The sequence below is a fragment of the Andrographis paniculata genome, unplaced genomic scaffold (assembly GCF_009805555.1).
Source record: "Andrographis paniculata isolate CXL003 unplaced genomic scaffold, ASM980555v1 Contig22END, whole genome shotgun sequence".
Taxonomy (NCBI): Eukaryota; Viridiplantae; Streptophyta; class Magnoliopsida; order Lamiales; family Acanthaceae; genus Andrographis; species Andrographis paniculata.
The window spans coordinates 3,997,010-4,015,158 of NW_026137513.1; the positions used below are offsets into that span (position 1 = coordinate 3,997,010).

General features: G+C 27.1%; 2 protein-coding genes and 1 long non-coding RNA gene across 3 annotated transcripts; all 3 read right to left on the reverse strand.

Moving 5' to 3' along the window:
- Nucleotides 1-2,306: 2,306 nt before the first annotated feature.
- On the reverse strand, nucleotides 2,307-3,020 carry LOC127245362 (uncharacterized). The gene has a single exon (XM_051266194.1). The coding sequence runs from the start codon at nucleotides 3,018-3,020 to the stop codon at nucleotides 2,307-2,309; it is 714 nt and encodes a 237-aa protein (XP_051122151.1).
- An 8,860-nt stretch (nucleotides 3,021-11,880) lies between these two features.
- LOC127245596 (uncharacterized) lies at nucleotides 11,881-12,622 on the reverse strand. Its single transcript, XR_007837454.1, has 2 exons — nucleotides 12,292-12,622; nucleotides 11,881-12,181 (listed from the first exon to the last, which is right to left on the reverse strand). It is a non-coding gene; the product is annotated as an uncharacterized LOC127245596 (long non-coding RNA).
- Nucleotides 12,623-14,405: 1,783 nt separating this feature from the next.
- Nucleotides 14,406-15,886, reverse strand: LOC127245618 (protein JINGUBANG-like). Its single transcript, XM_051266608.1, has one exon. The coding sequence runs from the start codon at nucleotides 15,791-15,793 to the stop codon at nucleotides 14,528-14,530; it is 1,266 nt and encodes a 421-aa protein (XP_051122565.1). The 5' UTR covers nucleotides 15,794-15,886; the 3' UTR covers nucleotides 14,406-14,527.
- Between the last annotated feature and the right edge of the window lie 2,263 nt (nucleotides 15,887-18,149).

Sequence of the window (18,149 nt, forward strand, 5' to 3'; positions counted from 1 at the left end):
TGAATAATATAAATAAAAATAATTAGTAAGATGAAATTATTCCCATAATTCCTTCTATGTTCATTTAAGTAAATAAATAATTGAGCATTAAGGATTTATTTGGTTTTGGCCGTAAATAAAAAAATAATTAGTATTCAATTGACATCATTTTTAATAAAAATATGTTTTTTTAATTATATATATAATATTATATTAAAATACTATTTAAACTAAAATTTAAATAAAAAATCCACAATCAAGACAATATCAAATATAAATTTAGCATATCTTGTCAAGTTTATCGATTCGCCATTAATTTGAACATGGTATTAAAACTTAATTATACTATTATTATGTCCATCTTCGTTTTATTTAAGATTATAATAATATATAGCATGTAGTATATATATGTAATTAAATAAAATAAAATAATAGTAGTATTATTTATTTTTATATAATGAGAAAATGTAGTAAACCATTAGTCTAAACTCTAAACTCAATTTTTTTAGATAAATTTGTTTATTAATATTTTTGGGTCTATATTATTTTAGATCCAAATATATATATATATATATATATTTGTTAAGTTTGATCAATTTTTCAGATTCAATTTATTTTTGACGACTCTACATGCATGCAATGCAAAATATTCGTCGGTTGCGACAAATTATTATTATTGTTATTATTATTAAATGAAATAATAATTGGGTGCTTGAAGGGCCTATTATTAATTAATTTGAAAGCAAAATTGTCCAACTTTGATCATATTGTGTTTTTATTTTTTATTTTCATATTTTTAATAAAATATATAACATCAAATAATTCTCTTTAAATTTAGAAAATGTTAAAATTAAACAAACAAAATAAAAAGAAAATATAGGTTGTCATTTTTGTGTCAAGAAAAAATTAATTCACACATGTGCTAATATCATATGAAATATAAGTAATAGAATATATTAAATATGTTATATAATACAAATATAATATATGAATTGTCTGTCCTCTAAAAAATACTCCCTCCGTCCCAGATACCATGTCCACGTTGCCGTTTCTGTCCGTCCAACATACCATTTCACTTTCCTTTTTTGGAAAATGATTACACACTTTAATCTCATTTTAAATTGTTAATTTTTTTTAATTTTAACTAAACTAATTAGTTATTTTAATCTTAATTTATAATTATTTTCACTAATACATTCTTAATTATCTACTAATTACACCCCTCCTAAAATACCGTGTCTACAGTGTAGTAGACACATCTGGGACGGAGGGAGTAATTTATTAGTGTGAGGTGAACTTGTAGTGTAATTTTTCTTACTAACATAATTTGCAGATTTATACAACACATACTCCCTATGTCCCATAAATATAGTCTTAATTGAGTTGGATTTAAGGAATATTAATATTATATTGTTAGTTAGTAAAAAGTATGGATAAAAGACTTTTTTGCCATTGTGAGTGCATTAGTGTAAAAAATAGTGGCAATTGTGTAATAAAAATGAAAAAAGTATGAGTAGTTTTACGGTGATATGGTTATTTATAGAAATAAGACTATTATTTTGAGACAGAAAAAAATGATAAATAAGACTTTTGTATTGGGACGGATGAAGTATATAATATGGATTAATATTATATGACAATGGCTCTTGTATAAAGACAAAACACAATATATTGTAAGAATCAATACATTATATATTGAATTCATTCAAATTATATATTGACAATGTATATTTTATGTGTTGTTAGTACAATATTAATTAATTTAAATCAATATAGTAACCAATGTGCAACAATAATCTAGTTTTACAAGAAACTTTTAAGTTATGTTTTCTTTAGATTTTTATTTTTTTATAGTATACAATTTTTCGATAAAAATATATTCATTTCTTTTTTATAAAATATTAAGCATACCCTAATAGTCTTAAATTATGGATGGATTCAAATCCCACATAATCATATGAATAATTAATAAATATATATATCTTAATAAAAGGGAGTATAGTTTATAGAATTTGTTTGCTTTGTATTTTATTTTAATTTTTGAATTAAATAATTATTAAAGATATATATATCACATTAAAAAAAAATGGTATATTTACATAGGAGATTTGAACATATTAGAAAATAAAATAAAATAAAAAGAAATTTGCATTAGTTGGGCCTATGCTAATTCATTATAGTCGCTGGCTTATTAGTTGTACAGGCCCACCAAAATAAATAAATTAATTATAGGGACCTTTTTCTAATTAAAATTTTCTTCTATATAAATTTAATTATATGGTTGTTACAATATCTTAATCGACAAGATTGATTCAAATTGTCGAAATTTAATTTATGCTCAGCCCTAATTGAAGATCTAAATTATTCCTATTACAAATCTTCTTCGTAGTCCCGAGGGGCCGGGACTCGCAATCCCTAGGCCAGTCCAGAACACGGAACCGGCCCGGTTCTCGTCCCCCGTCGTCATACGTAAGCGTCACCGGGCTGTTCACCGCGGCGCAATCCTGACCGTAGGATCCAAAGCTGATCTGCGATTCCTGATAGATCGGAGCGTCGGGAAGGCGCCGTGACGGATCATAGAACCACGCCGGAGCACCGGAGCAAGCGTATTCACAGTTACTCGAAAAACACTCACCTCCGCCACCGCCGCCGCCGCCGTGACGGACGCCATTGCTGCAACTATGAAATGGCTGAATGTAATAATCGAGGGTGGCTCTGGCTGCCTGAAGCTGCATCCTCTTCCTCTTCATCCTCTCCTTTTTGTGTGCATTCTGGTGACCTCCCAATGCCTGAGAATTCCCAAACTTCTTGTAACAGTAACCGCACTCGAATCGGGATCTCTCGCCGCCGGCGGAGTCTGGTTTTTCCGTCACGGTGGAGGACGCCGACGAAGAATTCAGGCTCCGATCATCTCCTTGATCAAGAGAATTATTATTTTTATTATTAATTTGATCGGAATCGAGCTCGATTCCGAACAGCTTGAGCTTTCTTTCAAGGCTGGATTTTGCAGTACTCCATGAAAGGGAATTATTTGCTTCCATGGTTAACCCTAATTGAAATTTGAAATAGGGTTTTGATTATGACCAAATTCTTGGCAAAAATGATGGGGTTATATAGCAAACAAATTAAAGAATCCTATTTATTAATATATATTTAAAAGAATCATATTTTTATTGTTATGGATTATATATTAGTAAAAATGAATGAAAGGGGGAAGAATATTTAATTATAATTTCTATATTAATATTATAATGTTGGAATGGTCAAGAAACAAGCAATGTTTGCTTTCATGTAGTAGATATACCAAAAACCCTATTTTTATTTCTTTGCCCACCAAAGAGGATTCGTTTAATTAGTGCATATGCAATTTTATTTTATTTTATTTGATTTGTTATATTAAATGTAAATGGGGGAAAAAGTCGAAAAGAAAGATGGGGAAGCAATCACCTGGAAGGATATGGTGAGCTAGCTTTGCAACAAACTTCCAACATTTAATCATATATACTACTATAATATTTAATTTTGAAAAAAATAAAATAAAATAAAATTGATTGACCAACAATAGTGTGGATTCATTATTCTCTAACCAAAGTTGATTAATTAATTTAGATAATGGAATAATAAAATATATTTGCATGCTTTCAGGTGTCCATTCCAATCTCCAGCAGTTTAATATATGATTAATTAATTAAATGATAATCCATCATATCCTGTAGATCTCTGATTATTCAGCACATAATGGAAGGTTCCTTGTACTTATAATATAATCTATATGTTGGGGACTCCCGTTTGCGGGATATGTAACTAATGGCTTAGTTTCCTTAACAAGTTCGAGCTTTTAGGTGAGACGGTCATTAGCTTACGACATGGTATCAGAGCCTAGGTTAGGTCTCGAGTTCGAGTCCCGCCCGTCCCCATTTGTGGCACTTGCATGTGCAAGTTTCGCAGACCCACTTGCACCTGAGGGGGCGTGTTGAGGACTCCCGTTTGCGGGATATGTAACTAATGGCTTAGTTTCCCTAACAAGTTTGAGCTTTTAGGTGAGACGGTCATTAGCTTCCGACACTATATATATATATATATAAATATAATCACAAGAGAAATGATAAATTATTTAATTTAATATATATAGTGCAGTGAATTAAGTTCAAGTGCATGCATGTTTATTTATTTAATTTATTTTTGTCTTGACCATTGGGGTGAATAAAATATATGGTTAGGGGGAGTAGTTTGAAAATTAAAAGTGTGGAATTAAGTAATATTATTTTAATTAATAATTAATTATGGTGCGTGTAAGAATATGGGCTGTCTGTTTTTATTGTATACTATATTAATATTTTAATTTTGACATGATGAATTCATAATATATATATATACAGTAATTATTTATTTATTTATTTTAAGTGTGTGTATTAAGGTCTTCGACCAAATCTGGGCATATCTTCTTAGAGCAGGAAAGCTATTTGTTTTATCACCCTAAATTGTACGTATATATATATATATATATATATATTTATTTAATCCATTCATCATTTTATTATTAATCAAATAATTTTGTGTTACAGGTGTTAATATTTGGTCCCACTATTTCTTTGTTTTCTAAGCTTTTTGGGATGTTTCAAACTGATCACATGATTATTTTTTTATTTTTTTATGAGTTTTTTCAATATAAAATTTTTTATTTGAAATATACTGCTCGCTCCGTCTCGTATCTATATATCTATTTGCTTTTTTACAGAATTTTAAAAATATTAGTATTATATTGGAATAAAGTATAAATAAATGTAAAAAGACTAAATTAACCCTATTAGTATTGTATGATATAAACGTAATAATATTTGTGTAATATATTGTAAATTTGAAGGGTATTTGTAATGTTAGGTAGGTAGTACAATTACTAAAACAAAATGAAATAAATATTTTGTTATGGGACATACCAAAATAGAAAAATAGATAGATTGTTAAAGGACGGAGGAAGTGAGTATTACCTTGAGTACAATTTTCTTTTTATATATAAACTTTTTAATATTATTATTACATTAGTTCGTAGTGAAAAAGGACAAAATTATCTTTATTAGTATTGTATGATATAAAAATAATAACATCTGTGTAATAAATTGTAAGTTGTAAAAGTATTTATTATGTTAGATAAGTAGTATAATTACTAAATAAGTAAATAATAATTTTATTTTGAGACAAATAAAAATAAAAAATGATATTTTTTTTATAAAACGGAGGAATATATTAATTTTTTTTTAGTTGTAATAAAAATTATTTCTTTTATAGTAAAAAATAATATATATATTTTTTTATTTACTATAAAAGAGAAAATTTTATATACATTTTTTTTTTTAAATTTGTATCCGGTCAAATAGATATAAATTTAGATGACATGCATAATATAATCTTGTGATTTTAGGTTTTAAAAAAATGTATACGTGATGTTTATTTTTTTAAGAAAAAAAAAATGTAAAATAGAAAACAAGTTGAAAATACAACCTAACACTTTTATTATTCCATTGTCTCGTGTGTGTTATATTGGAGTAAAAAGCTAATGCACTTTCTTATAATAAAATAACAATTAAATAAATAATATTGTAATTCACTTGGTTTATTATTATTATTATTATTATTATTATTATTATTATTTATTAACAAGTTGATGTATAAACCTCTCTTTTGGGTTAGGGTTACGTGTTGGACAAATATTGAAGAGTGATTAAAAAGGAAAAATTAATTTCGTGATTATAACATGTATTTTTGTTCAAATAAAATTTTTTTATTACGTAAGTTTTATATAAATAAAAACGTAAAATATATTAAATATTTTTTTAATAAAATAAATAAATAATTGATTAGTTAATTATTTATATATTTTTTTTTGTAAAAATCAATAATATTTTGTCTTCGAAAATTTATAAAAATTAAGAATTAATCAATTATTTATTTATTTAGAACTTTCACTATTGGTTCATCTTTACAATGAAATATCAATTTTGGACAAAAGAAGCATGCAAAATTTATATTAATACAATATGTAATAAATAAAATAGAGTGTATTTTATGAATTTTTATTGAAAAAATGATATAATCAAACATGATTTCTCGTTGAATTAATTATCTGATCTTTTGAAATCGTGCCTCCCATGAAAAGAATCGAAGTTGTCAGCAATTTATTGATTGGTAATTAAATACTACTATCAATCTTCTGCTCTAAAGTTCTTATTTACTTTTTTGAGTATTAATATTTGAATATTAATTATTATATCAAAAAATAATACAAATTAAAAAAAATATAAAATTACTTTCATTAGTGTCTTATAATACTAATAGAAAAATATTTGTACAAAACTTATACAAATATAAGGATATTTTTAATATTAAGTACAATAAAACAACATGTAAATGTGACCCTGTAGACGAATGAAGTATTATATACTCCCTCCGTCCGCTTACAAAGTTTACGTGTTTCTATTTTGGGACGTCCAATTACAAAGTTTACATTTCATTAAATATCCTATTTTTTTTCACAAATACTCTTACTTTACATCACATCATTACTTTTACACAAAAAAAAATAAAGGCAAAAATATCATTACACTACTTTTAACTACTTACTATAATTAAAATACTATTATTTCTTAAATACCGCACCAAAAGTAAATGTAACTCTTCTAAATGGACGGAGGGAGTACTAAATAATATTTATATATCCCATCTAGTTTACTTCAATTAATCGTGTGTTTGATAATTAGTTAATATTTTTAATTATTAGCAGATTCAACTGTTTGTGTTTGGTAAACAATTATTTAATAATGTATTAATTTTTATATATGTAAAATGACAATTAAATATATGTCTATTTTATCTTTTAAAATATTCATCTGTGATTTTTTAGTTTATAATTTTTAAAAATTTTTGTTAATAGTTATTATTAGAAAATTTGAAAATGTTATAAAATATTTATTTTTATTATTTTTAAATTTAAAAAAAAATAATTAATGATATTTTTATTGAAATACATTAATATTTTTTTATTGGAATTAATGGAATAAAATATAAAATAATAAAAGTTTTCATATATATATATATATTTATTATGTTGATTACTAATTGATTTATTATTTTATTATATTTATAATTTTTAATAATTTATTTTATATTAATTTTTTAATATAAAATTATACATATATATAAATTAATTAATATTTATGTTTTTTATTCTGTTTTAATTTTAATAAATTTATATATTTTACAAATAAAATAAATTATATACTCCCTTCGTCTCAAAAGAGACGTCTTATGTGGAGATCACGGTTATTAAATAAGGAAACAAGACAATTGTTTTGAGACGGAAAAAAATTAAAAAACAAAACAACCTTTTTGGGACAAAGAGAGTATAAAATTTAATTATTTTAAAAATTTATAAAAATAAAATTATAACTTAGTAAATAAAATATAGCATTAAAATAAGAAATAACTAATGCAATATATAATGTACTTATACCTGTGTGAAATAAATAATACTGTAAATTTTTAAGGGTAATAAGAAATAAAAAAAAATTAAAATAAAAAAACTTTTATGAAAAGTTATGTTATACTCCTTCCAAATACAGTGTCTGCTATACTATACTGTAGACACAGTATTTTATTTTAAGAGAAGCGTAATTAGTAGATAATTAAGAATGTATTAGTGAAAATAATTATCCTATAATATAAATAATTATAAATTAAGATTAACATAACTAATTAGTTTAATTAAAATTAAAAAATAAAATTTAAAATTTAAAATGAGATTAAAGTGTGTAATTATTTTTCAAAAAATAAAAATGACATGGTACGTGGGACGAACAGAAACGACGTGGACATGGTATCTGGGACGGAGAGAGTATCATTTTTCAAAAATTACCCTTTTGAATTAAATAAATTATTTGAAAAAATTAATATATCAAACACCTACATTAACTTTGGACTGATTAAACAACTAAAATTGTTTTAAAATTTTGAAAAAATTCTTTGACAAATGCCCTCAAAATTAATTTAAGCATCACATGCTTGCAAATACAAATTGGGTGAGTTTTTTTTTTTTTTTTTTCAACCTTTTATAACTACTATACAATTTATCGTAAAATATTTTATAAAAAATATATTATTCCATCGGCTCGTCTAAATTTGTGTTATCTTTTCTATTTTAGTGTGTGATTTTAAAATATTTGTATTCCTTTTTTAATAAGAAAATATTATATTTTTTATATATTTTTTTACTATAAATAACAACAAAAAAAAATACACATATATTAACACGTGCCTATACACTTAAGCATGTTTTTAGGTGACAGAGGAATTACGAAAAATAGTTCTAAGAAATATATATATATATATATTTTTATGTGAGATATAAAAAATTATGTAAATAATATAAAAATAATATATGTGTAATATATTATTTTTTTAAAAAAAAATATATATATATATTAATTTGTTTTCACAAAAGAAGACATCCTTATTTTATTTTATTTTTAAATATCACTTCCGAAGGCTAATTTTTAATATAAAAAAATATAATAGAAAATGTCAAAAAGTTGCATAATTTCTAATCAATAGGAGAAGATATATTAAAAAAAATAATAAAAACTGAATAAACTATTACAATAATGTTTATTTTATAATAATCTTAATCGCACAATAACCCTATGTTAATTATAAAACGAAACCCAAAATTGACTGATAATTGCGAATTAAAATAATTTTATAATGGTAATTTTCGTTATTGATTTACTTTCAATTATTTTATTTTATATGTAACTGTGTATACACTGGCGATAGTCTTTTGCTCATGATTATTTGGAGAGTTATTGATGTCGATATAAATTTTAAAAAAATTATGATACAGTTTATCTTCAAAACTTTGTAATAAATAATATATTAAAATACAAAATTTACAAATTTCTAATAGTGAATTGGGTTTATATAATTTGTTTAAGTATTTTTTCTATATTTGTAATCCATATAAAAATTAAAAATATTGTGACATTAGCATATAAATTAATCTTTCAATCCACTTGAAAAAGTATACATTTTATTAATTTTATCTATCTAAACACAAATTATATATATATATATATATTTATTAAATTTAACAATACTAAACATTATAAATATATTCAAACTCACAATTATTAATATAAATATCATAAAATCTAATTAAAACATAAAGACAAAAAAATATATATCCATCAAATTATTATTTAAATATAATATTTTTTATTTTTTTGTGTCAAAATAAAATTTATACTTATTAACTGAATGAAATATATATATATATATATATTTAAATTAGACGCGTGAAGTATGTATAAGAGAAAAGGGATCAATTTTGTGTGATGATGACAAGCAAAACCTAAATATTACATTCATCCCAAGTATTAATAATGTGTACAAAAACTTAAGCTACAATACTTGGTTTATATATATATATACTACTTTTTTTATTCGTAAAATTTATTTTCATTTTTTTTTTTTTGTTCATTCATTAAATTTACTTCATTATTATATTTGTAAAAGCAAAAAAATTAATATGTAATTATTATTTTCATTAAAAATTTTATTTACAACAAATGTCGTTAACTTTATTACCTTCATTCCATTTATTCATTCTGTTTAATTACTTCTAAAGGTGCGTTTGACAATTATCTTGACTAGCTGATTCAATTAGCGGTTTGTATTAAAGTGTTTGGTAAAGCAACTGTTCGACATTAGTTGTTTATACATAAAATGACTATTAAGGACATTTATATGTTATTTTTTAAAATATTTAATTTTGTTCGTTTTGGTTTGAAATTTATGAGAATTTTTGTTATTAATTATTGAAAATTATAAAAATATTATAAAATATTTATTTTTATTTTTATTATTTAGATTTAGAAAAATTATTTTTACTAAATAATAATAATTTTTTTATTGAAATTATGTTAAATATAAAATATAAATCTTTCGTAAATATATTTTTATTATGTTCATTATCGTTTTAATATATATATATATAAACAAATTAATAATCTTTAATTTTTTATTTAATTTAGTTTTAAAATTTTATATATTTTACAAATAAAATAATTTATATGTAATAATTAATAATAGTAATTATTTTAAATTTACAAAAATAAAAATATAATTTAATAAATTGGATATATTAAACATTATTAATAACTACTGCTATAAAAATATATTTATATATATATAATAAATAATTAAGTTTTAAAGGTAAATAAAAATAACCAATATTAAAATGAAAAAGCTATTGCAAAAACGCTGGGTAGGGTAGATCAGCTTTTCAGAAATTAGCTTTTTGAGTCCAAAAAGCTCTTTCAAAAAACTAATTTACCAAACACCTAAATTAACTTTTTGACTGATCAAATTCAATAAATTAAAAGCTCTTCGAAAAGCTATTTCTAAACACCTTAATATCAAAATTAAACCCTTGACCTAATATTGGTAAGACAAAAACTAAATCATTAAACTATATTTTCATTTTTAATATATCTTAATTTGTAAATATATTTATAGAATTATTTATTATAAAATATATATTTAATTTTATAAAACCAACCAGGCCAGATACAACCCGATCTTATAGGCTCGAAACCGGCACAGTTCATCAATCATATCAGGTTAGCATAACCCAAATTTTTTTAAATTTATTTTTTTAGGTCCAACCATAACTTGTTCGTGCTAAATTCAAATTAGATTTTTGAATACTACTTATTTTCGCCGCCTCTTAATAAGAATTATAATAAAACTAAGGGTAAACTATTTTTTTAATCTCGTAACTGTACTCCCTTATCATTTTAGTCTCATAAGTGGAGCCTGTCGCAAACTAGTCCCATAAGTGAAAAATTTTCGCTGTTTTAGTCCTCCGGCGCCGGAGATGCTGGTGTGGCTCGCCGGAGGTGACGTGTCCGCCAGGTGTCCTGCCAAGTCAGCGACACCTGGCGGACATGTGGATTTATTTATTTTTTTTATTTATTTTAATTTTTTTTTTAATTGGACCAAATAAAAAAATGCAAATAAAATTAAAAATAAATGAAAAATAAGTTAAAAAAAAACAGTTAAAATTTTTCACTTACAGGATTAAAATGACAAGGCCCTCCAGTTACGGGGCTAAAAAAACAGTTTACCCTAAAAGTAAATATCAAGGGTTGATGTGAATTCTTGATGAGGATGATGATGAATATAGACATTAGTAGTGATTATGTTTTTTTTTTTTTTTTTTTTTTTTTTTTTTTTTTTATAAATAGCAAAAATTTAAAAATGGAGAATTAATTTATAATTAAGATGAGGTAGGAGGCACAATGATTTGATTGCAGAATGTGGGGCACAATTATTCACACCTAAATATAAGTACCATCCTTCAAAAGAACGACAACATTATTCTTTTTTTAAAAAAAAAAGATTTGATTTCAAATATTCATTATAATCTATTACATCATTACATGTTTCTAGAGAATATACAGCCCATCTTAATTTAATTAATAAAAGAATAATTAAATTTTTGATTAAATTACAAGGTGACATTAATAATGTTTGATTAATTTCTTCTTTTATTGCTAATTGAATTAATCTTCATTTATAAAGGATTACATAATCTTAAAATAATTTCAAATGAAAGCCCACTTCAAATTATCAAACTATATATTTATAATATTCAAATTAGTACATAAAGCTAACTACTAATATAGATGAATATGAACACAATCAAATTAATTAAATTAAAGCTAGAAAATTTAATGTATCATATAAAAGAAAATTCACAATCAAAACTAAATTACTCCCAAATTAAAATCAATCAACCAATTAATTAAGAACATTCAAACCCTAAAAGTACTCAATCGATCCAAACTCAAATGGAATTATATATTTATTTAATTGCAACCAAGAAGGATAGAAAACCCTCATACACATTATAAGGAGAAATGAAGATGAAGTGAAAACACACAATTTTTTTTTTTTTTTGGGTAGATATGAAATGAAATTAAAGAAACAAAATTAATTAATTATAAATATGGATGATATATATATATATATATATTCGGACCTTGGGGCTTCAATTCCCGGGAAACAGAAGAAATTAAGAAGAAAACCAGACTTCTGAAATTAGGGTTTCTTCTTTTCATCTTCTTCTTCATCATCATCATCTTCAAAGCTGCAATTATATATATATATATATAGTTTAATTAATATTCTCTAAGGTAGCTAGCTATATTATATATCTCTATAATAGGTAGGTGGGTGGGTGGGTGGGTGGGTAGGTACCTATGGAATTGTGGTGTTTCTTGATCGATCTTTGTATAGTGTATGTGGGATCAATAATATTTTTTGATCTGATCTGATCTGATCCAAATAGCTATAGCTGCTTGTGCTGCTGAAAGTGTGATGTTGAAGCTTGGTTGAATTACAAGAAAATAATGTAAAAGAGCTACGCTCATGTCGACGATGATCCATCATCAAGATCAAGATTGATCAAGAAGAAGATGAAGATGAAGATGAGGATGAGATGGGACTGACTAACAATGATGGTGATGAGAGACCATTCACTACAGTTTAGGACAATGTGTGTATATATATATATATGTGTATATCTTATACAGACACACATGCCCCTCTGTGCCCTTGCCTCTGCTTATATATATATATATATATATATGTATACACATGTATGTATATATTATATAATTACACATTATTTATGTTAATATAATACAAAATATAATACTCCCTCAGTCGCAGAACTATAATTTGGGTTGTGTTTGGCACGGGATTTAAGGAATATTAATATTATATTAGTAATGGGTAAAAAGTACGAGTAAATGACTTTTTTACCATTGTAATAGTATTAGTATAAAAAGTAGTGGCAATTGTGTGATAATAATGAAAAAGTAAGGATAGTTTTATAGTGATATAATTATTTATGAAAATAAGGTTATTGTTTTGAGACGAATAAAAATGGTAAATAAGGCTATTTTATTGGAACGGAGGGAGTACAATAATTAGTACATATACATATGAAGTGTCAGACATACTTTATAGAGTACGGGCATGGATCAGTTTATCCGGTCAAATCAGCATAGTGCTCATTTGATATGATATCAGGATGACTAATATATTTATACATATTTCAGCATATTTATAATATTAACATATGTTATATTATAAATCACCATCATATGTTATCTATAAAATAACATGTGCTAAAATATATATAAATATATGCTGGTCACCCGTATAGCATATGCTGACTTGGCTGGATCAGCACAGATTCTGCAAACATAAAGTACGTGAAATACATAATTCAATATAATACTGATTTTAAAAATGAACAGATATTTCAATCCCCGACTACGAACCATGTGTGACAGATGAACCTGAAAACGTCGAAATTTTGAACCCATAATTTCACAGTCACTAATTCATTTCCCATACCGCTAGGTCATTCTTTACTGATAATATTGCCCTTATTTTCCACATATACAGATTGGTGCTTTAATTAAGCCCGGCCCAGCCGTATTAAACTGGCCTAAATTGTTCAAATTAAATGGGCCCTAAAGATAGCACGTTAAAATGAGTTGGATTAAAGTAGACATTAATAATCACAAGTCCACTACCGATTGGGCATTTATTTATATATTGTTCTTTAAAATAATAATAAAAAAAGTTAATTAAAATGATTTCTATAAAATGCAACTATTTCATCTTAATAATACTCCTTCCTTCTGTTTGGTAAAATTAGCACACGTAGGTCTACAAAGATTAAAAAAACAAAAAAATTATTAAATGTTGATTTTGTCAAAATTAATAATGAAATAAATTTAAAAAATCGACTAAAATAACTAAATTTGATAGACCAAAAGATGATAAAAATACATATATTAATAAATTAACATACAGGGACCAAATGGGACACCCATTCATTCACCCACCGAAATTCTAATTTATTGCCAACAAAAACGTTACCCCTCTCTAATTTAAAAATAATTCTATTTATTGCAAGATCGACACGTCATATTTTAAAAATAAATCAATTAACTAAATTTTATATTGTCCTTTGCCAAATGAGACCCATGATTAGCTTAGCACACAATTATTTAATCAACTAATTAGTTAGTATACTACACTTGTCCTTATCGCCGCAATTAAGATACTTTGACGTGACTAATTTGGACATTATGAAACTAATTAATTAGGCCATTTTATTACAAACTTATCCAGATTTTACTAAACCCATTTTAGTCAAATATATAAATATAATTTATGATCTTGATTGAATTTTGTCGAACTGATTGATTAATATTTATTGTGACTTTCAAAGATGTTAGGTGCACAATCATCATCATGGTCGAGGAATTAATTTGCAATTTTGGACGTATATGTATGTGTTACAATGAAAAATCAAATTAAAAACTATTAGAAAAGTATATTAAAAATAAAAATGTGACACCCAAATAGAAAAAAAGTGTATTACCAAAACCTAATTAGTAGCTAATTATTAAAATTAATTAATTCGAGGGGCATGAATTTGCCAAACCCTAATTTCGCAATCCAACGCACCACTGTAAATTTGGTAATCGTCGCCGTCGCCGTCTCCGCCGGGCTCCGCCGTCAGGCACTTGACCGGAGTGCTGTGACCTTCAAGCGCCGCCACGAATGAGTAATTTCCGCCGTCCGATCTCCGCCATATCCTAACCGTCCGATCGGCGGAGCCGCTGCAGACCAAATCCGACACGGTAGCCAAACACAAAATAGCCTTTGTGTGGCCGCGCAGGGCTCCGGCGACCACCATGTGCGGCGACGCGGCGGAGTCGCCGCCACGTCGCCGCCACACGATGATCGATCTATCGCAGGCGCCGGAGTAGAGGACGGCGCCGTCGGAGCTTAATGCCAATGCGTTCACGGCGGATTTGTGCTTTTCGAGAGTGGAGACGAGGGAGTGTTTCCGGTCGCCGGCGGCGGCGCCGCTGCACCGCCGCCAGACCTTGATCGTTTTGTCGGCGGAGGCGGTGTAGACGAAGCCGTCGGCGGCGGAGAGGACGACGGCGTTGATGGCGTCGGCGTGCGCGTCCTGCACCGATTCGATACACTTGTAGTCGGAAGTCCGCCAGATTTTGAAACTCCGATCCCAAGAGACGGAGTAGAGCAGCGACGATTCCGGCGACAAAGCCAGGCCGGAAACCGCGTCCACGTGATGCACCCACGTGCGGGTCTTGTGCCGCCGGATTCGGACGTACTTTCCGGCGTCGAAGAGGCTCATACAGCTGTCGCTCAATGTCGGCAAAATCGCGACCATTTTATACCTCTGATTCGGCGCCGGCGAGCCGTCGATTCTCCAGACGCGAATTTTCTGGTCCTGGTGGGCGGAGAAGAGCTTGTCGCCGGAAATTATAATTGATTTGACGGCGCTGTATCCTTCTCCGACGACGTTGTCGCGAGGAGAATAATCATTACTGGAATTAGAGAGGGTCCGATCCCAGGCCCGCATTTCTCCGTCGGAAGCGCCGCTGTAGAGGCGGTTTCCGGCGAGAGCCAGGGAGAATACGTAGGAGGAGTGTCCCCGGAGCGTGGCGGAGCAGCTGTAGTGGGCGGCGGCGGTTTGATCGGGAAGCGGCGGAGTGAGGGAAGGAACTGATGGGAGACTTGATTGGGAGGAGAGGGATGAGTTGGAAGAAGAGGATGTCCGGACGACGGTGGGGAGGTGGTCGGAAAGTTGGGGGTTGTCGGAATTCCAGGCGGCGGGGAAGGGGCCGGGCAGAAATCTGCCCATGGTTTTGGGTAGACTGCTGAACAGAGTCTGACTGAGTGACTAAGTGAGAATCTGTGAATTTGGAAGGAAGACTTGAAAATTGGTTGGTTGTAAAGGAGGTGCCATGGGAGGCGCATGTTAGCAGGTTATATATTCCAAAATTAAATGTATTTAATTAGTTATTTTTTAAAGTTTAAAAACAAAATATTCATTTTTTTTTTTTTTTTTTTTGTAAGTATACACCACTATATATTGGCTTATTTATTCTATTTTTTTATATCTTAAATATATTTTATTACTAATTTTGGTAAAATAATTTATTCTATTTTTTTTCCGTTAAATATATATTTGTTTACAATAAATATTATTGTATTTATTATATTTTCTTATATTATTTTTTTAATTACTAATTATTTTTTTAAAAGAAATCTCATTTCTTTTTTTGTTTTATCATTTTTAATAAAATATTATTTTTTTAATAAAAATAAATAAAAATACATACGCTTGTAACCAATTAAGTTTTCAGTGGAAGCAATTTGTTAATGCAATAAAAAAGTATTATATCTAAAGTAAATAAAATATATAATAAAATACTCCCTCCGTCCCGTCCCATATAATATGGGTGTATTACTGTAGACACGAGAATTTAGGTAAAGTATAATTAATATGTAATTAAAAAGTCTATTAGTAAAAATAATTATTATTTAGTAAAAATAATTATAGATTAAGATTAAGATAAGTAAATAATTTAATTAAAATTAAAAAAAATTATAAAATTTAAAATACTATTAAAGTACATAATTATATTTCCAAAAATAGAAATGACAAGTTATATGAAACGGACGAAAATAAAAAATAGGAATAAATTATGTGGGACAAATGAATACTCCAAAAGAAGTATTACTACCAGAAGATATCATCAACTAGTCATTCTTTCCCATGCCTTTTAAGGAGTGGGTACCGTTCGAGGATAGGGCAAGTATGGACAGGCGCAATTTAGCAGACAGGCGTAAATTAGAATGGACGATTGGGGATTAAATACAGTGGCCAAAATGGGTCCATTTAAGAATAATTTATAGAGCCGGTTAAAACTGACCCGAAATGATAATTCGATACGATCTGACACGAAATAATTGGATTTTGGTCAAAAATTTCAACCCAATTATGTATACGGGTTGACACAAACTCGATACAATAATAAACGAATTGGGTTAGGGTTGAGGCTCTCAACTCGAACCCAACACGACAACCCGATTATAATATATTAATATTAATTAATATATTCATTATATATGTAAAATAATCATAATTTAATAATTTTATCATAAATTAATTTAAACTAAGTTCAATTTTAAATAATTCAATCTAATTTACGCTCAAACCAATAAAAACTAACATAACACGACAACACAACAAAAAATTATTTAATTTGAATTAAGAAATTCGACTTAATTATGTATATAGGTCAACACGAGTCAACCCGAATCCGACACGATAATAAACGAGTCGGGTTAAAATTGAGTAATTTAACCCGTTTAAAGTATTCAACCCGGCACCAACCCGACACAAATTGAGCCATTGCCGGCTCTAATAATTTATTAAGAAAAATATCATTTATATATATATATATATATACAATTTTCAATTAATAAATAAACTTAAAAAGTATAAAATAATTGAATATATAGTATTTATATTGAATTAATGGTGTATTATATTGAATGGAATTAGAGTAAAGCAAAGGCAGGGAAATGGGAATACAGTTTAGTTGACAGAATGGTTTCCTCATTTTTCATGCTCTTCCCACAATATTATTTCAGTGTAACTTTTATTTTACGCAAAATTGTCCATACCTCTCTTGATATTTCGAAATTCAGCGTAAATTTCTCTTCTATTTTAAAAATTGCATGACGTCTTATACTTTAAAAAATATTGCATGAAACCACTTTGTGATTTCGAAACTCCGCATAAATCTCTATTTTACTTTAAAAAATTGCATGACGCTTACTTATATTTTCAAAAATATTCCATAAAACCCCATGTCATACAAAACATATAGATAGGAAATCATCTTCTTATCACACGAGGAAAGTTTCATGATGGTGGGGTTTCATGATGGTGGGGTTTCATGAAATATTTTTTAAAGTATAAGGGAGTACCATGCAACTTTTAAAATACATAGAGATTTTACGCTGAATTTTGAAATCACATGCGAATTATAAGCAATTTTACCTTTATTTTATTATTGATACTTTAAAGATGCTTAAGTTAGTGTATATTATAAAGAAATGAAGAATACAGTATAAAGATCGTAATGCACTTTTGTATGAATCCATATAATGTGTTTAAATCAATTATAGATTATATTATTTTATTT

Coding starts and splice junctions, on each gene's coding strand:
- LOC127245362 (XM_051266194.1), bottom strand. CDS start 3,020: ATGGAAGCAAATAATTCCCTTTCATGGAGTACTGCAAAATCCAGCCTT.
- LOC127245618 (XM_051266608.1), bottom strand. CDS start 15,793: ATGGGCAGATTTCTGCCCGGCCCCTTCCCCGCCGCCTGGAATTCCGAC.